Genomic DNA, 21320 nt, shown 5'->3' with positions numbered 1-21320 from the left:
TAATTTGTTTTAGTTTTAATCTAAGGCGTACAGATTACCATCGTAACTTATTTAGGTTGGTTTATACTTCTGTTTTAAATTTTAATTTATTTATGGATTCTGGTTCTTCATTCTAAATACAGAAAAATGACTCATACGTCAAACTCATCCAATTCAAGGGTTGAGGCGATTATAGTTGCTTAGGCTCAGGCTGCGAGCCAAAAGTTACCTATGACTATGAGTCACAATGAAAAGCCTGTGAAATTCACTAGAGAGAATTTTAAAACATGGCAACAGAAAATGTTGTTCTATTTGACCATGTTGAATATGGCTAAATTTCTGAAAGATGATCCTCCTATTTTTAGAGAGGATGAGGAAGATGGTATTACCGCTTTCAACATTGTCGAAGCATGAAACAACTCTGATTTCATATGTCGTAACTATATTTTGAACGGTTTATCTAATGAACTTTATGAAGTATATAGTATCAAGAAAACAACTAAGGAATTATGGGAATCGTTGGACCATAAATACAAAACTGAAGATGATGGTGCTAAGAAATTCTTAGTTGCTAAGTCCTTAAACTTTGTAATGGTTGATTCTAAAGCTGTTGTAAACCAGGTTCAGGAATTCCAATTGATCATTCACGATATTCTCGCAGAAGGGATGGTTATAAGTGAATCCTTTCAGGTGGCAGCCATTATTGAAAAACTTCCCCCTACTTGGAATGACTTAAAGAAATATCTTAAGTATAAGAGAAAAGAAATGACAGTGGAAAATCTGATTGTTAGACTTCGAATTGAAGAAGACAACCGAGGTGCGACTAAAAGGCTAAAAAAACAACCAATCCTAACTTTGCTAAAGGAAACATAGTGGAAGTCAAGAAGGACTCTAAGAAAAGAAAACATTCTTAGACTAGGTCTAAACTAGGACCAAAAAACGGTGTCTTTAAGAAGCCAAAATTCCAAGGAAAATGCTTTAATTGCAATAAGATGAGACACAAGTCATCCGATTATAGGATTCCAAATAGGGTTAAAACAAACGAGGCCAATGCTGTGGAAAATATTTTTAAGGCAGTATCTGATCTTGACCTCTACACTGTGATTTATGAAGTCAACTTGGTTGATTCAAATCCAAGAGAATGGTGGCTTGATACTGGTGCCACACGTCAAATTTTCTGTGGCAATGACTCCTTTGTTGAGTTGGTTCCTTACGAGAAATGGGAGAAGCTCTATATGGCAATGCTGCAACTTCCAAGATCAAGGGGAAATGCACTGTGATTTTGAAGATGACTTCTAGTAAAGAGTTGAAACTTCAAAATGTGTTGTATGTGCCTAACATACGCAAGAACCTTGTCTCTGGGACCCTTCGAAGTATGCATGGCTCTAGAATGATATTTGAACCCCAAAAGTTAGTTTTATCAAAATGGGGAACGTTTGTGAGAAGGGGATATGTATTAAATGATACGTGGAAACTCAATGCTACCTTTATAAAAGCTAATGCTATGAATAAGAATGATGCTTCTTTTTCTATTTATATGCTTGAGTCATTTGATTTATGGTATGATCGGCTTGGACATGTTAATTCTAATACTTTACGTAGATTAATTAACTTAGAGTAAATTCTTTCATTTCACATTAATTATAATCATAAATGTGAAACGTATGTTACGGTAAAATTAACAAGGTCTTCATTTCAACCTGTTAAAAGAAATCTTGAACTACTTGATCTAATACATAGTGATATTTGTGACTTAAAGTTTATTCAAATTAGAGGAGAGAATAAACATTTATTACCTTCATTGATGATAGCACAAAATATTGCTATGTATATTTGCTTTAAAGCAAAGATGAAGCTATAGAGAAATTTGTTCTCTATAAGTAGGAAGTTGAAACCCAACTTAATAAAAGAATTAAGAGGGTGAGAAGTGACCGTAGTGGTGAATATGTTGAACCATTTGGTAAATTTTGTGCACAACATGGTATTATTCATAAAGTGACACCATCATACTCTCTTCAATCCAATGAAGTAGCAGAGTGAAAAAATCGAACCCTAAAGGAAATGATGAACACAATACTAGAAAGTTTTGGGATGTCACATAACCTGTGGGGGGAAGTTGTTTTATCAGTGACTTACATTTTAAATAAGGTGCCCTACAAGAAAAAGAACAAGACACTATATAAGTTATGAAAGGGTAGAAAACCTTCCTACAACTACTTGAAAGTGTGAGGGTGTCTTGCAAAGTTAATGGTTCCTTTACTGAAGCAAATGAAAATATGTCCTAAAATAGTGGATTGTAATTTCATTGGTTGTGCACGCCATAACAATGCATATCGATTTCTTATGCATGGATCAAAAAATCTTGAAATTAATAAGAATACGATATTAGAATCTAAAAATGCTTCATTCTTTAAAAATATATTCCCTTGTAAGACTAGGGAATTTGGGTCAAGTTCAACAACGAACTTCAGAGACTATTGATAGTCAAGACTTTCAACAAGATGTTGAAGTCGAGGTAGAGCCAAGAAGAAGTAAAAGGGCAAGGGTGGAAAAGCCCTTTGGATCGAATTTTCTAACATATATGCTAGAGACTAAACCTCAAACTTATAGTGAAGCTATATGCTCATCTGAAAACACTCTTTGGAAAAATGCTATCAAGATTGAAATTGATTCCATCATGAAAAATCATATGTAGGAATTAGTGGATCTACCTCAGGGAATTAAACCACTAAATTCAAAATGGATTTTCAAATGAAAAATGAAAGCATATGAAACAATTGATAAGTACGAGGCCAGATTGGTTATAAAAGGTTATAGACAAAAGGAAGACATTGATTACTTTGATACATTTTCTCCTGTATCAAGAATAACTTCTATAAGGATAATACTTGCTATTGCTACTTTGCAAAATCTAGAAGTTAATCAAATGGATGTTAAGACAGCTTTACTAAATGGAAATCTTGATGAGTAGATTTACATGAAACAATCTGAGGGTCATGTCGCTCTAGGGTAAGAAAGAAAAGTATGTAGATTGGTGAAGCCTTTGTATGGACTTAAGCAAGCACCAAAGCAGTGGCATGAAAAGTTTGACAGTGTCATGATATCAAATGGATTTAAAATTAATGAGTATGAAAATGTGCGTATGTCAAAACCATTGTTGATGAATATGTAATTTTATGTTTATATGTTGACGACATACTCATTGTTAGAAGTAAAAATGAAATGGTAAAACGTACCAAAAACTTGTTAAATTCAAGATTTGACAAGAAGATATGGGACTTGCTGACATGATTTTGGACATCCAAATCAAAAGGTCATCTGAAGGTCTCATGTTGACTCAATCACACTACGTAGACAAGATTCTTAAAAAATTTGGCAAGGATGATTTTGGTGTAGCCAGAACTCTGATAGATATAAGTCAACATATGTCTAAAAAAAAGGTGAAAGTGTTGACCAAGTGAAATATGCAAGAGTCATAGGCAGCCTAATGTACCTTATGAGTTGCACTAGAGTTGATATTGTTTTCACTGTAAGCAGTTTAAGCAGATTCACAAGCAATCCAAGAGAGAATCACTGAAAAGTGATTGTGAGAGTACTGAGATATCTCAGATATACTCAAAGCTATGAATTACATTATTCCAAAGATCTTGCTATGTTAGAAGGATTCTTCGATGCCAGTTGGATATCTGATATTTAATATACCAAAGGCACAAGTGATTATATTTTCACATTAGGAGGAGGATTTGTATCATGGAAATCCTCAAGGAAAACGATTATAATCAGATCCATAATGGAATATGAGTTTGTAGCTCTAAACAAATCTAGAGAAGAGGCAGAATGGCTACGAAGCTTTTTAGAAGATATTCCTAAATGGCCAAAGCATGTGCCCATAATATGCATATATTGTGATAACTAAGCAACAATTAGTAGAGCACAGAACGTAGTGTATAATGGTAAGTCAAGACATATGCGTCGTCAACACAATATCGTTGGACAATTGATCTCAACTAGAGTTATCTCTATTGATTTTGTAATATCAAAAGACAGCACTACGGATCCGCTAACCAAAGGGTTAAACTGAGCTCAAGTTAATAAAATATTGAAAGGAATGGGACTAAAGCCCATGAATATTTAAGGCGCTATGTGAAGGAAAACCCAACCTAGTTGATTGAAGATCCCAAGATCTAGGTTCAATGGGACAACCTACTTGTATAGACCTTGTGAGGCCACTGTGGAGGCTCTTATCCCAAGTCTATTCCTATGATGAAAACGGTGATTAAAATGTGAACAAGGTTAAGCAATGCTTTTAATGACCATTGTGTGTTTCGGTGAAACGAACAACATAAGTCACCTATGTGAGAGTGAAGTGGGGCCACTTCATGGAGACTATTGGGGAATAGTACTCTAAACTCTCACAGAACCAGGAAGATGTTCACGGCCATATGAACATACCCATGAGAACCAAAATCTTGCCAGAGAGGTATTTGTGTGAGGTATGTCATCGTTTACACAAACGGTAGAACAGTTCAAGGACATCGCGTCTACTGGTCAACTAGTAAAGTAAATATACTTTCACAATGGAAGTTTCAAGGGTTGATGCCTACCTATCCTATGCAAATATCGAACGTAGAATCTATCACATCTTTGAGTCTTGTTGATCCATCAATTTCACTCATGAGGGGACTATTGGAAAGTAATGGATATTTTGGAACTTTGAGGCATATTATTTTATTGATAAAATTAGAGTTTTGAATAATAAATTATGGATTCATATTCTATATAATATACTCAAAATTGTTGAGTGATGAATGATAAATTGATGCTCAAATTAAACAATAGTTCTATCTCTTGATGAACAGTTGTATCATTTGAACAATTATATCTCTTGGTGAACAGATTCATTACTTTTGGTTTAGTATTGCATCTTTTCATTCATTGTGTCTGTTCACTTATATCTATTAACTTTTCAACAAAACTCTTTATGAATCAGTCTAAATCTCTTTATTCATTTCCTCTCTTCTATATAAATCCAAGTTAGGAGACTTCCAAAACACATCATCAAAAACCATCAATATAAAAAATTCCTTCTAAATTCATTCCTCTTGGTGATAGAGAAAGGTAAGATTGTGTTCGATTGATCACTTCTTCTTTCCTAAAGTAGTCATATCAAATTCTATCAACATAGAGTTTTTAAATTCAAACATCATAACTTCACCATCATCAGTAAAAATTAAATCATCAACGTAAACACTTATAATGATAATTTTCCCTTCGCTGTTTTTCCTTGTAAATAGTGTTTACTCGCTGTTGCACCTTTGAAATCCTTCTTCGATGAAGTGCGCTTCAATTTGACTAAACCAAACTAGTGGAGCCTGTTTTAATCTATACAAAGCTTTGTGTAATTTGAAGACCAGATGCTCTTTACCCTTTTTTTTCATATCCTCTTGGTTGTTCCACATAAACATCTTCACTTAGCTCACCATGGAGAAAAGTCGACTTAACATCTAGTTGAAAAATCTTCTAACTCTTTTGTACAGCTAAAGCAATAATCATCCTTGATGTATCCATCCTTGCTGCTAGTGCAAAAACTTTAATGTAGTCTACTGCATGTTGTTGAGAGTACCCTTTTGCAACTAAACATGCCTTGTACTTGTCAATCTTTCCATGTTCATTGTACTTTGCTTTGAAAACCCACTTCACACCATTTTTTTGCTTTAATTGGCAGCTCAATAAGTGTCTATGTTTTTTCTTCTCAATGGATTTGATTTCGCTTTCCATGGCCATTTTTCAATTTACACTTTTCACTGCTTCCTCAAAGTATAATGGATCATTCGATACTACTTGAGTCATATTGTCACACTTGGATTTCCTCTAAACAAGAAAATTAGGGACAAATTAGAGGTAAAAGAAAGACACCATAAGTTGGTCCCTGTAACACCCCTAACACCATAACCTGTTTTTCCAAAAGAAAGACACTTGGATTTTTATTGGAAAACAGGAAAAAATAGAAATGATATTGGACAAGGTTGAAATCCAATTCTGGTTCGGTTGGATTAGAACCAGCTGGGTTACGAAGTATTCTGTATAATTAAAAACTTTCAAACATTATAATATTCAATAATTTAATCATTTCATAAATCGTTCGTAAACATGCATGTTATCCCTAATTTGAATCGTCGAGGCCCCAAAAATAGCTTAGAAGTAATTCGGGACTAATTTAAAACAAGGCAAGAAGTTTAGGAAAAAGATGCAAAATTTGTAAAACAGAGGTCACATGGTCGTGTGACTAGACTGTGTGCTTTACATGGCTGTGCCACACGCCCGTGTCCCCAACTGTGTAACTCACTGAGCAAAGTCACACGGCCGTGTGTCGGGCCATGTAACTCTCTGAGTTGCCTTATATGCCCGTGTGCCAAGTCGTGTGTTAGGCCGTGTAACTCACTGACTTGCAACCTAAAGAAATCATCAGATGACAGATGACCGTGTCGCTAGGCCATGTGCCTCACACGGTTGAGTCACACACCCGTGTCTCAGGCCATGTGGACCCAAATTTACGTAAAATCAAGTTATTTCCAAAACCATTTCATGCATGACCTTTCAACCCATTTAAACACATTTTAAAAGTACCTAAACATCACCAAATCACACATCAAATACCATTTCAAAATCCTAATTCAACTAACCAATATGGGATTCAAAGGCACCTCAAATGCATACAAACAACATTAACCTAGTCATGTAAAAAATTACCACATTTCAAGCATCATATCCTAGTTCAACACTTACCAAAACATACCACATATTGACCATTCTAAATCCATTTAAAACATACCATAAAGGACCTTATAAACATGTATAATAAGGTAACCAAAGTGATAATTTGTCAAGGCATCAAATGGTATCAAACCAACATGACTTCTAAAGTTTATACATGCCAAAGTATCAACAACACATTCATCAAAATATTATTACAAAACACTCTATACATGCCATTTTAAACCTTTGCCAAAATGTTCAAAAACTACCGAAAATAGGTGGATAGTGTGACTTGAGTGCTGATCCGGTCGTCTAGACTTCAAGAATATCTACAAGAATAGAAATTAACACAGGTAAGCTTATTGAAGCTTAGTAAGTTCGACTTGTAGAATAATAAATCTTATCGTAGTAAATATAACAATTAAATTGAAAATAATTCAACAATAAGTGTTTCCTGCCATCCACAAAGTCGAACCAGTGAATTCCATAATTTAACACAAAGTTCAAATGGAAATTCTCAGAAAACATATATATATATATACATGTTCACCATGAAATCAATTCAAGAGATTAAATACATGCTATGCCATTCGAAATTACTAATAAGTTATAGCATAATAATTTACAATCTGATGAATGACTTACGGATATGAGTACATCGATATTCCAATCGAAACACACCAGATGCTCATACGAGCCAGTCCACCCGATAACACACTAATGGCTCCGAAGAGCTAATCAAACTAAAAACACACCAAAACAGGGAGTATAACACTAGAGTTCGCAACAAATGCTGAACCTCGATCTACTCAGGAAACATATATATATCACTCACAACCATCTCCACTCCAATCCCCCATAACACACCATGTCTCAAATGTACTCTATCCCGTATTCAATCTGATCCAAATATTGAAATTCAATAATATTTTTTAAATAACCTTACATCAATAATAAAACAATTGTATCTATTAAATCATATTATATCATCAAACATTGCATATAGATATTAAATTATAAACCGTATGAACCTACTTGGACTAAGTTGTAAGAGTTCCAAAAGTTCAAGGACTATTCCGTAAATTTTCCTTTTCCACGTAAATCAACAAGGTCTTAATCTATAATGTAAAATTCTCATTTATTAGCTTACATTTCATTTTCCAATTTACTTTAAATTTTATACCCTTATATTTTTCAAAATTACACAATTGTACTTTTACAACTTTTACAATTTAGTCCCTTAACCCGAAAATAATCAAATTAACCATTTTCCTCAAAATCATATTACATCCAAATATTATAGGCCCTAAAAAATCCACAAAAGACCTCTTATTCACCAATAAACCATGTAATTTTAATATTTTAACAATTTAATCCTTTAATCAAAAACTAACTAAAATCACTTTACAAAACAACCAAAAATCACATTCAAAGCTTCAAACACATAATTATCATCACAAGCAACCAAGATTTATCAGTGGTAACTTCCAAAATTTTTAACAGATTCAAAAACGAAAGTACGAGATAGCTGGACCTAGTTGCAACGATATCAACAACATAAAATTACAAGAAATGGGTATAGAAATCACTCACATGCAAGGTATTATGTTTGGCCGATTCTCCAAGCTTTATTTCCATGGTATTTCGGCAAGGTTGAAGATAAATGAAGAAAGTGTTTATTCTTTACTTAATTTTGTTTTAATTGTAAAATTACCATTATACTTAATTTTCATTCAATTTTATCTTTAGAATAAACCCCATTACCGTCCACTATCTAAAATAAAGACTAATTTCCCTATCGGTCCTCCAAAATTTATTAATTAATCCATTAAATCATCTAAATGCATTAATTAATAAGTTTTGTACCTTTTACAATTTAGTCATTTTTCTTTAATTAGCTATCTAAGCGATAAAATTTTTAACCAAAAATTAATACGACCTTAATGACTCTATAATATTATATAAATAATATTTATAAGCTGACACGATGGAAATTTGTGGTCTCAAAATTACTATTCTGTCACCACTAAAAAACGACTCTTACAGTCCCTTAGTGGGGGAAAAATTATTAAAATAAGTGGATTTTATACGATGAGAAACTGTACACGAAGGGTTATAAATAGTTGAGAGATGAATTATCATGGGGATTTCTCTCAATTCTGTTTCATTCTCTCTTATTCATCTTCTTCCTTGGTTGCTCCGAGGAAGCGATGGTCATGAGAAGCTCTGCATGGAATAATGATCGTGAGGAATTTATTGGAAAAGTAGAAAACCCGAGAAGCTGGTAAGGTACTTAGTCCTTCTGTACACTTAAAATTAATAAGGTAAGCTAATGATTCTTAGAAAACCTTTCTAAGGGTACTGTATGTTTCTAAGAACCAAGTTTAAATGAATATTATGAACTTAACTATGATTTTGGTTTATATGTTTAACTACCAAGAGAGAGAATGAGCTCTAACATTTGGGAAAGTTAAGCTGGGCGAAGAAGGTAAAGAAGCTTTAGGTGAGTTTCTATCCCCTATTTCTGGGATGTTGTATGAATAGCAAGAACTATGTGATGATACATGTTAAAGTTGGTATGGACTATGTTACTATGCTTATGTGATTATGTTTGTGCTTGTATGTGTGATGATTTGTGAAACACAGCGGGAAATTATCGTCTGGTTAAATGAAGTTAAGACTTGGGAAATAGGGTGGTTCTATTAGATACCGACATACGGTGTTATTGGGGACACTGTGGTGTTCGAGTATCAAGGTTAGAAATGGTGAAATAGAGGGATGGAGAGACTGAAACAGAAAAGTAAACAGAAAGATCTTGGTGAGGCCATGAGTTCAATATGAGGCTATACGTCTAAAAATGAGTAAGATCATAGCTGAAAGATGTTATGGCATCATGATAAAAATGAGTAAGATCATAGCTGAAAGATGCTATGGCATCATGATATAAATAAGTAAGACTATAGTTGAAAGACATTATGGCATCATGTGAAAACATGTCAAAATGGATAAATAGGATTAAGACCATGGCTGAAAGATGCTATGGCATCCTTTAATAGTTGTCGGGATAGTCCACCAGGACAATAAATACAGGGTAGTCCGTCGTGATAGTAAACACGAGGGTTACGATGTGTAAGATTATAGCTTGGTTATGGAAGCCAATGGAGTCCGCCAGGACATAAGGTGTAAAACCATAGCTCGATTATGGTAATATATCAAGTCTGTCGAGACAACAAACACAAGTGGAAAAAAATCAAGACAATAAACTTGGGGAATCCCAAAAAAAGAATAAAAAGTTGGAAGAAAAAGGGTAAGTAATGGAAAATGATAGCGAGCTAGTAGATTATTGGGAAAAAATTCATCGAGTAAGGAAAAAAGAGATAGAAAAGGGAAATAGTTCGCCAAACAGTAATCATGGAAGCCAAAAAGGCAAGAGGGTGGTAACCCGACAGGAAACAGTCATGTAAACCGTCGAGCTAATAATGCTTACTGTATAAGTGAATCGTAGAGAGAGTAAATGAAGGATCACAGTAAGGATCTGTCGTTAAGAACCACAGGTAGATGCTCAATGAAACGAGTAGGTTAGAGTTAAGTTCATAAGCACCCCAACAAAAGAGACTTGGAATAGAAGGGTCAATTGGGGACCCAAGATAGAGAAGTACTAAGAGTGATGATACAAGTGACAAGAATGTCTGTCAAGACTATTCCTCTTTAAGGGGAAATCAATAAGGAAGTGTCAGCCAAAAAAGCTAGTTAGTTGGGGATGTAGTAGGAAAGAGAACTCGTGAACCCAGATGGTTACTCAGCGATAGTGGCTGAGTATTATAGGCCATAATGGTCCGTAGCAAGAGGATGTTCTACACTTAAGGGTAATGCGAACAAGGCGAATTACAAAGAGGTAATCCTACCATTATGTAAACTATCTGAGATCTAATCCGCTAGAGTGGCGTAGGACCCGACAGTAGTACTAAAGAAAGGAATGTGGGCAAGTCTTATGGGATTAAGATAAAAAAGGAGTTAGCTATGGACTAAATAGATTTTGAAGACACCTCGAGGACCTTTAGAGGGGTAGGCCTAATGGGCTACCTCATAATACCATGGTAGGTAGAGGGATTCGCGCTAAGAATAAGTGGAAGAATAAAAATAAGTAAAAGAAATGATAGAGCCCTAGAGATTGCGAGACATTTAAAGGAACTATCAAGGCTAATCGAAGGTCATAGAATGGTCAGAAGGAAATCACTCAATGATCTATCCGCTAGTGGATAGGATCGGGAATAGGATAAAGTCCTCTGCATTGATTTAAGAGAAATGTACTAAATGAGCAAGGAGTTTGTTATATTTAGTATTATTTATTTGAACCCTAGCAAGGTGGGGTATGTTTTGTATAATGAAGAAACTCAGTAAGTTTATTTGAACTTACAAGGGTTGACTTGTTATTACAGGATTCGTGGAAGAAGGAACTAGAAGAGAAACTGAGCTAGATTGTGAAAAGTCAAAGGGTATTGAAGGCAAGTGCCATGCACATAAGATAGGGGAACTTTTAGGAACTTCATCAAGGGGGCGATTATATTGTATTTTCTTAAATTCCTTTGAGTCTAGAGTCTGGACAGAAAACTTTGTTTAAAATTTTTTGACTCTGTTGTAAGCTTTTAAAAATAGGAAATACAATATGTTTTAACGTAGAGAGATCTTAGTATGAACGATAACCCAGTGTTGTTATGGCACCCACACCTAGATCTAGTGATTAGGTCGGGTGAGGTTGTTACACATATGAACCTCATCATCAGATAGGTTCAGACCCTTTCCACTAACATAATCACCCATTTGAATAAGAGGTCTCCTAACCCTCTCTTCACTCTCACTAGAGCTATCTTCCTCTCCTCCAACTTCCTCATTACTCAGTTCTTCATCAGTACTAAGGGTGTGTTTAGTTTTGCTTCTAAGAAGCACTTTTGGGACAAAATTATTCATAAACAAGTTGCTTTTTGAGAGAAAAAGTACTTTTCCTAAGCCAAAAAGTGGTCCAAAAGCATTTTTTTCGAAGCTGAAAATTTTAGCTTTTCCCCAATAGTACTTTTTGAAAAAATCACTTTTGAGAAACAATGCTAAACTAAGCCTAACTCTATTCTCAGGGCACTTACTAGTTTATGACATTTTTAACATTCCACCATTATTTTTTTGAAACTTGCTCGACCTCTCCCTCTTCTTCTTCTTCTATAGGAACTGCGACCATGACCTCTTACTCTATCATATGTCATTTTCAAAACTTGCCCCTCTCCATGATGCCTTTGAAATTTTTGTTCATGTACTATTAATGAGATTTGTAATTCATCAATAGTGAGAGTATCAATGTCTTTTGATTCCTCAATAAAACAAACAACATAGTTAAACTTCTTAGTTAAAAAGCATAGAATTTTTCTACCACTTTAACATCCTGCACATCTTCTCCATAAGTTCGCATCTTATTTGCCACAGTCATGACCCTTGAGAAGTACTCTATCAGTCCTTTATCATTTCCCATCTCAAGCGTTTCAAATTCTCTGCGAAGAGCTTGAAGATGAGATCTTTTGACCTGTGCACTTCCTTCATATTTCTTCTTCATGGCATCTCATATTTCTTTGGCAATATTCTTGTTGAGAATGGTGTTAAGAATTGTGCGATCGATAGCCTGAAAGAGATAGTTCTTCATTTTCAAATCTTTTAACTTTGTCTCATCATTCTTCTTTCATTATGCATCTGATTGAGGTGCTTCTCTTGCTGGTTCAATATAGCTAGAATCCACCAACTCCCAATATTCTTTAGAACGCAAAAAATTTTCCATTAGCATGACCCAATAATTATAGTGACCATCAAAGCGAGGAATAGCTGGTTGTATAAAGTTGTCAAAATTCATCTTTTGAGTCATCTTCTATGCTGCTGCTAGAATTTCTCAAGCCCAGTGGGGGTTCTGATACCAAATTGTTGGAACTTTGATATGATATGAGACACAAGAACACAAGTAAACAAACAAGCTGGACTTTTAATGACTTAAGTTTTATTGATGATGACCTTAGCTTATATAGCCATATAATAAGATCTTAATAGAAAATAAAAATTGCACACTCAAATCAAATCAAAGATGAGAGATAACGTAGAATAATTCAAATACCAATATCCTAAAGAATAAGAACTTATTCTAACAATAAGATCTCCAAGATATTCCTTCAAAAATTATAAAATATATATTTAAAATTTTTAGTTTTAAAAAATTAACTAATTCCTTACGGTCCACGTGGATGCCACATCCATACATTTTGTAGTGATTTGACAAACAATGCAAGTTTAAAGGCTAAAAGAGACAAAAAATTAAATGAAAAGCTAAAATGATTTTCTTATAAAGTCGAAAGGTCAAATAAATCATTATGCCTAACTTGTAAAATGTAGATTTAGATCTGCCTCCATTTTATACATTTTAAGATTTTTAAAATTTAATCAATATTTTTTATTTACATGAATTTTGGTCTATTTATTTATTGTCTAATTTTCAATAAAATTTATATTAAATTTAAATACGATGATATTTTAATATTGTATATGAAATATTTTTAATTAAATTAATGTTAGTTAAATTTTGTAACACCAATTTATTCAACAACTTAATATAAATATAATATATAATAAAATAATGAAGCCGTAAAATGTACTAAAATGATATTTATATATTTATGTTTGGTATATATACACAATTAATAAATTAAATGACGATAAATAATCTATTGATTTATATAATCTCATTGCATCCAATAATTATTATTCGATTCTAAAACACAAGAGAAAGAGAATGATGATGTTTAAACTCTTCGGAGCTTTCTGCTATTTTGTCTTGTATTACGTAATGAAAAAGAATGTTTTGTGCTCATATATGATTTTTTTTTTTAATTTTCGGACAATCGAATTATGTAGATTTAAAAAATAATAATTTGACTAATGAATTCTATACGATGGTTTGACGATCCATAAATGAGTAGAGTAATGCACCTTAAATCTAAGTTGATTTAATGATCAGTGTCGGAGATCAAAGAAGAAAACTGTTTCGATTTTGATTTACAGATTCGCGATGTTTTAAAGTTGGTTCATGAAAAAAATGAATTGTAAAAGAGAAAGGAAATGAAAGCTTTCAATGAGTGCAGACAATGCAAATAGAAAAAGGCTATACAACAATGATTTTAATAGTCTAGTGACTTAAATAAAATTTTTCGAATAATTCAGTAATAATTTTATACATTTTTGAAGCTGAAAGACCAAAATACAAGCTTATTAATATTTTACTGACCTTAGTGTAGTTTACCCATTAGGTAATTATTTGACATAGAATTGATTAGTCAAGAATATTTCCAACACTATTTATCAGATATATCTAATAAGATGTATGGGAGAATTATATGAAATAAAGATATTATCTCTTTTCCACGTCAACAATTTCATCTTGAATTTCAAGATTTTCATTTAAATTTAATTTCCCAATAAAAATAACCGCTACATAACATTTTCAGCATCAGCATCATCGTCAACACACAAAAATGGTCACTGTTTATTGTGCTGAGACTTGAGTGAGTTCACCTTCTCCTCGGTTGCCTTCAATGCATTCCCATATTTGCTTATTAACTGTGCAAATCAATAACTTCTCATCACCTTTTTATCATATCAACTGCTATAATTTATATATCTTTTATTAATACAGAAATTGTATTTAGAGTTTAAGTTAGATTCGACTTTAAATTTAATTTGTACTCAGAACTTGCCTCATCAACCTCTTTGGGACTAATTATAAAGGGTGGAGACATCATTATGGTGTCACCGGCAACACGAACTAGCATCCCTTGCTTCTCGCACTGTCCTCCAAAATATGCACCAATTCCTATACACAAAATCATCAGTGATTTGTCATTAGTGTTTTGCACCCAAATATGTATATTTATTTTGGTATTTTCAATGGTTGGGTTCATAAATATCTTTTCTAATAATGTTGTTCATTGCATTCAACGTAACAGTTCATCCAAACAAATATTATGGTTATCTCTATTAGACCTCCATTAATATTGGCAAATGAAATCTGATAAGATATAAAGAAGAGAAAGTAGAACTTGCCCCATTCAGGAGGGAAAGGTTCATTGGGTGACTTCTTGTCTGTAAATTCTGTACTCAGTATCAAGCCCGTACCTCGGATCTGCAATGGTTACAAATTTATGTTTGTTTTTTTTTGGCATGCTTACTAAAATATCAATGGGGATTAAGTGAAAAAATGCAGTGTTTCACCTCTCCAACAATTGGGCTGTCTGAAAATGATTTTAAACCATCTTGAAACCTTGGAGATATGCTCTTCACTTTCTCAACAATATTCCTTTCCCTGCAAAGATTTGTCATTATCTATGTTATTCATGAATGCGTGTTGGTAATGTTTATATTTAGAAGATCACATTTCCGTATCCATATATTTGGAAATATGTATCTAGATCGAGGATAGAACACACTTGTAGAGCTTGATTGATTCACTTGCAACAGCGCAGGCTACAGGGTGTCCGGTGTAGGTAAATCCATGAGAGAAATTACCTGAAAACGACTAAAATTTTAGTCAATGGACTAACAAAGAGAATATTACGTATTCGGTTGTGAGTGTTGGATACAGGTTTTAACTTACCAAGCTTGTTGCTTTGAGAATAAACGACTTCTGTTACTTGAGGGCTCACCATGACTGCTCCAATGGGCATATATCCTGAAGAAAGGGCCTGACCAATATATAAGGAATTAATAATATGAGGGTCAAAAGCCTATTTTATATCTGAATATTTTGGTTACAGCTTCTTCACCTTTGCAAGTGAAACAAGATCTGGTTTTATATTGTATTTATCACATCCAAACATTGTCCCAAGCCTCCCAAATGCAGAAATAACCTACAATGCAATGCACAAAACCCCACTTATGAACAAACCATCCAAACATCTCTCATATGTTACCTGGACTTGAGCTCGAGTGTCGGAGGAAACGGCTATAGGAAATATTTCAAGCAAAATGAAGAGCCGGAGATCGAGATTTAGCAAAATACCTCGTCCGCAATGAAAAGTATGTCGTATTTATTCACAACAGCTTGTACCTGCATGGTATTTGACAATGCTACATTAGTAAAGCCATGTTCATAATGATAAATATAAGCCATTTTAAGAACTCTCACCTTCTCAAAATAAGTAGCAGGAGGAGGTATAACACCACCTGCTCCCATCACAGGCTCAGCAATAAATGCAGCAATCTGATATATATAAAACCAGCTATGATTAGCTACACATACAAGGCTCTTGTAGTTGCAAAAGGGTTCCTCATTTCATTTTCAAAAAACTTACCGTCTCTGGACCCTCTTTGAGAATAAGGTTTTCTAAATTGTTGGCTAATCTGGTTGAGAAATCCTCCTCAGTTTCACCTGATGAATTGAAACAATAAACATGGCTATATCAATTTTTAAACACCGAAACTTATATCCATGAAACAGATTGGTCAAAAAAGAAGAAGAAAAAACCTGGTAAATGATAGCGCCAATAATGAGGGCAATCAGTGTGCAACACAAATGGAGGTGGCAGGTCGAAGTTTTGATGCAGAGGTGGAAGTCTGTAATGGTAAATCTATATATCTGTTAAACAATCAAGTAAAACCATTTTTTACCAATAAAAAAAAGTAACATTTTTACCCTGAAAGACTAGCTGATATCCAAGTTGAACCATGGTATCTGAAGAAATTTAAAGAAAGAGAAATTATGTTATGCAAGTGAACTAAATAATGACACATGGTTTGAAGGTTAGTGGATTTTTGAATTTTACGCTTTGGCTCGAGCAATAAATTTCTTCTTCTTTGGTCTTCCAAGTGCATTATTATAATACCAAACAAGCTTCACCTATACATATAAATTCAAGCATCAAATTAGACTCATTACTGATATGAATGCTTGTAAAGACAAAACGAACTTAAAACTAACAATATATGTTATATAAGTGAAAAACCTGAGTATCATTTGCTTCAGATCCACTATTTGTAAAGAAGACTTTTGCCATTTTGGTTGCAGTAAAAGTTTCAGTAAGTTCCTTAGCAAGATCCTGTAAGGTCCAATCTTCTCAGATTCTGTACAATAAATATCATGAGATTTTGATTCAAAGAATATATCATTGGATGGATGGATGGATGGATGATATACTAATGATGGTTTAGTTGTACGATTCCAAAAGGAATGGTAAAATGGCAACTTATTCAATTGATCGGTTGCAGCAGCCACAAGTCGAGGTTCATTTCCTCCTGCAAAAAAAATGGAGTTTTCATAAAGGACCTGAACAAATTTCTTCTACTAAAACAAATCATAGCATTAAGCTCATTTGCTTTTTCCTGTTTAGACATGAAAATGGAGTGGATTTGCACTGCTTTTCACCAAGAATTTGACTCTGAAATACATTACCTAATGCTGTACACCATAGACCAGCAAGAGTATCCAGATACTTTTTCTCATTGATATCATACACATAGCTTCCCTGTGCAAGATAAAATTTGTTATATGATAGTAACAAAGAGTAGCTTAAACTTTCTTCATTGCTACAACTCTTCATAACCTGTAACTGACTCATATTTGTGTATGTGTATAAAGATAAGACACTAACAGGACACATACCCAAGTTAAAGAAAGGACACACCTTAGACACATACCTCTGACTTAACAATAACCAAAGGATTCACTTCGGTACTCTGCCACCCAGGTGTGAATGGAGCCAGCATATTATGCCCCTTGAAACATGTGTTGGTACTACACCATCTGGCCTCACATTGACCCTTGATTGGATACTCCAATAAGCTTTTGCATGCTGCAGCATTCTTTATATATGAACCAAGCTGCAAACAGGAAGGGTGCAACATACATGTTGGTTGAAAACTATGTTTCCAAATGATTCAGAAGAACACAACGTGATGGTAAAGTCTGATCCAGAATCATGGAATGACTACTAATTGATTTAAACCCTAAATAACACCGATACATGTTCGTACTTTCTCAGGAACCAAACAGAACCTAGATTAGAATTTCTCTACTGTAAATGATCCTAGATAAATGGATATAATTTTTAGTTCTAAGTAGTTTAAAATGTGATTACACAATAAGTCCAATACAGCATCAAGTCATCAACTGATCCATAAAAGCAGAAACAGTGTAACACAATATACAAATGAACGAATGATCATGACAATAATGGCATAAAAAAAACTGGGTTCTCTAATCACGATCCACACATTTCCAGTGGTTTTGTTAAAGATTGATCAAACATTACACACGTAAGAAAAGAAAGATGAATTATATGAGTAATGGAGAATTGGAACCTGGGTTTTCAGAGTTGATCGAAGGTACTTGTTAGAAACCATTTTTTTTAGTTTAGTTATTTGAATCTAAGGGAACACATGCAAAGAAGAGAGAGTGGTGGGAATGAAACAGTTAAAAACGTATTCATACGTATTGTAGGCTATTTTTATGGTTGATTTGGTCTGGTACATGCAAATTTACGTACAAATAATGCATGCCACCCCACCTGTCTGATTATAGTAGTAGACTCGTGTCTATTTCTAAAATTATTAAAATTAAACAAATATATCTCAAAAATAATTATCATCTGAATTAATTAATACAAAATGCAATTAAAATAAATAAATTTAGATAAGGTAGAAGGGAGAGAGATAAGATCATCCATAAAGCTTTCACTCAACTCCGACACTCGACCTGATGCCCAGAGAAACTGACAACCACCATGGAAGCAGGATGATGAAACGACAGAAAAAACTTGTCACAGACCTCTGGCCACCAAAGGTGCATTGTAACTAAGAAAGTCGTTTTTCGACCAGCAAGAGGCCAGTGGCGACGGCGGCTTCAAGCGATGAGACCGGGGGCTTGCTGGTGATCAGAAACAAAAATAAAAAAAAGATTGATGGTAAGACTGGATCAAGACGATTGTCAGAAAAAAATTGAAAGTTCCATGTACAATACTAAAAATAAATTCACCTGTACACTCAATGAGGCTCGAAATTAAAAAAAAAATTTAGAACACCCGAATTAAATTATATATTTTTATTATAGTAAAAATATAATTTTATTATTTTAATAATTTATATGTTTATAATTTTTAAAAGATTACAAAAGATTAAATATTTTTTTTATCATTTTTGAGATGTCAGTGTAATTTTACCATTAATAATTTAAAATAGAATAATTTTCATTTTAAAGAGAGCCGAGGTCTCTACCAACCTCCCCTAGATCCACCCTTGCACTCGGTCAAAGTTTATGAGTAGTTTTTATCATATAACACTACTAGAGGTTGTGGATTTAATAATCATAATATTACTTTAATTTAATTAGTTAAGAGTTTGCAAGGTTTATAAATAATTTAAAAAATATTAAAAAAAATCATATCCTCTTAGTTAAATATTGTTTTATGTTTTTTGATATATTTTAAAAAGTATTTTGCTAAAACTTCAGTTATACTTTTTTTTCAAGAATAGTATCTAAACTTGGAATTTAGTTCCTATATTTTTTTATTTGTAAGAATTTAGATCATTTAATCTTAGATTTCAAAATTTAAATCCAATTATTAAGGCTGTTAAAAATATTTCGTTGGGTTTAGATTCATTATAACTTATATTACTATCGAGTGAGGTTTTTCTTATTTCAAAAAGTTAGGGTAACAAATTTAAGGATTTATGTTTTCATATAAATTGATCTTCTTTGGAAAAAAATGAGGGGCAAATAATACATGGAATGTAACGAATTTAAGCGTGGCCGGTAACATAGGGAAGGTTTTGAATTTCCTTAATAAATGTTTGTTATGTCGACATTCTATAAACACCTCTCCATCTTCCCAAACATTTCTAAACACTTCCTCTTTTATCTACAGAAAACATGACCTCATTATTCTTCCATCATTTACACAATCCAAATGCTACAACACTTCCATGCTCACAATGCCCCACTATAAAACGCTTCCTTTTGTACTTCTCCTTCAATCCCTTTCATAGTTTTCCAACCATGATCAAATTCAACCAAGCCCAACTCTTCACATTTCTTTGCTTCTTTTTCATCTTGTTTTCTCCCTTGGTACGAGGAGACTGCACATGTGAACCCGAGGATGAAGATCGGAACAAGCCACTAGCTTTGAAATACAAGATGGCCGCTATAGTTTCGATTCTTGTAGCTGGAGCCATCGGTGTTTGTTTTCCGCTACTAGGGAAAACTATCGACGCTTTACGTCCTGAAAAGGACATTTTCTTCGTCATCAAAGCTTTTGCGGCCGGTGTCATATTGTCCACTGGGTTTATCCATGTTCTCCCCGATGCTACTGAGAACTTGACATCTCCTTGCCTCAATCAAAACCCTTGGGGGAAGTTTCCTTTTGCTGGATTAGTCGCGATGGTATCCGCAATTGCTACGTTGTTGGTAGATACGTTTGTCACTTCTCATTACACCAAGTCTCACCTAAATAACACCCAACAGGGCCATGGCGACGAAGAGAAGAAAACAAAGGAAAATGAAATAGATGTTGTACATGTTCATGCTCATGCGAGTTCAATTTCGGGTTCAACTCAGCTTCTCCGATACCGAGTAGTATCACAGGTTTTGGAATTGGGAATAGTAGTGCACTCTGTGATAATAGGGATATCTTTGGGTGCTTCTGAAAGTCCCAAGACTATAAAACCATTGGTGGCTGCACTCACTTTTCATCAGTTCTTTGAAGGCATGGGACTCGGTGGATGCATTTTGCAGGCACGACACAGGGCTCGATCTGTGGCGATTATGGTACTGTTTTTCGCATTGACGACGCCGGTGGGAATTGGAATAGGAATAGGAATATCAAATACATACAATGAGAACAGCCCGACGGCATTAGTTGTGGAAGGGATGTTGAATGCCGCATCGGCGGGGATCTTAATATATATGGCGCTGGTGGATCTTTTGGCTGCTGATTTCATGAACCCAAAGTTGCAAAATAATGGAAAAGTGGGTGCAAGCGCCGGTGTTTCCCTTCTTCTTGGCTCTGCTCTAATGTCCCTTTTAGCTGTGTGGGCTTAAAACTTGTATACTACAATTCAATGCAAAAGTTTCTTCATTCTTTTTCAGGATAATAAGATTCATTGTATTTTTAATTTCAGATATTTATCTGTTTGGTGAATTTTAATTTCAATTCCTAATACATTTTTAATTTTGAAATATTTTTATGTAAATTGTGGATTCAATTCGATATTTTTAATACTAAGATTTCAATTTTTGAAAATCCATTTTGGTTAAATTTAATAAGTAAGTGTAACGAGTCAACTAGACACTAATTCAATTATTAAAATTATTTAAAAATCAATCTTATTAAAATAAGATTTAAGGATAAACTATAAAAATAATCATTTATGTATGATTTAAATTACATTTTGGTCACTAAATTTTAATTTGTTATATTTTGGTCTAATGTTATCAATTCGTAACATTTTAGTCACTGCGGACTTAACAAACGTTATGGAATGTTACGGAAATTGTGCAATTAAAAATTGACTCT

At 33.8% G+C, this 21320-nt stretch overlaps 3 protein-coding genes across 3 annotated transcripts; 2 read left to right on the top strand and 1 right to left on the bottom strand.

The window, feature by feature from the left end:
• The first annotated feature begins 306 nt into the window (after positions 1-306).
• On the top strand, positions 307-1259 carry LOC105793094 (uncharacterized). Its single transcript, XM_012622025.1, has 3 exons — positions 307-361; positions 458-796; positions 910-1259. The coding sequence occupies exons 1-3, from the start codon at positions 307-309 to the stop codon at positions 1257-1259; spliced, it is 744 nt and encodes a 247-aa protein (XP_012477479.1).
• A 13036-nt stretch (positions 1260-14295) lies between these two features.
• On the bottom strand, positions 14296-18153 carry LOC105793534 (vanillin aminotransferase). The gene is made up of 18 exons (XM_012622432.2): positions 18112-18153; positions 17449-17631; positions 17204-17276; positions 16949-17046; positions 16758-16850; positions 16578-16651; positions 16448-16486; positions 16280-16368; positions 16107-16183; positions 15941-16015; positions 15815-15862; positions 15579-15662; positions 15410-15497; positions 15243-15321; positions 15028-15118; positions 14860-14938; positions 14514-14629; positions 14296-14376 (listed from the first exon to the last, which is right to left on the bottom strand). The coding sequence occupies exons 1-18, from the start codon at positions 18151-18153 to the stop codon at positions 14296-14298; spliced, it is 1509 nt and encodes a 502-aa protein (XP_012477886.1).
• Positions 18154-19804: 1651 nt separating this feature from the next.
• LOC105793535 (zinc transporter 5) lies at positions 19805-20861 on the top strand. The gene has a single exon (XM_012622433.2). It carries the CDS (start codon positions 19805-19807, stop codon positions 20843-20845), a length of 1041 nt encoding a protein of 346 aa, XP_012477887.1. The 3' UTR covers positions 20846-20861.
• Positions 20862-21320: the final 459 nt, after the last annotated feature.

The sequence above is a fragment of the Gossypium raimondii genome, chromosome 8 (assembly GCF_025698545.1).
Source record: "Gossypium raimondii isolate GPD5lz chromosome 8, ASM2569854v1, whole genome shotgun sequence".
NCBI lineage: Eukaryota > Viridiplantae > Streptophyta > Magnoliopsida > Malvales > Malvaceae > Gossypium > Gossypium raimondii.
This window is presented reverse-complemented; position numbering and strand designations above follow the sequence as displayed.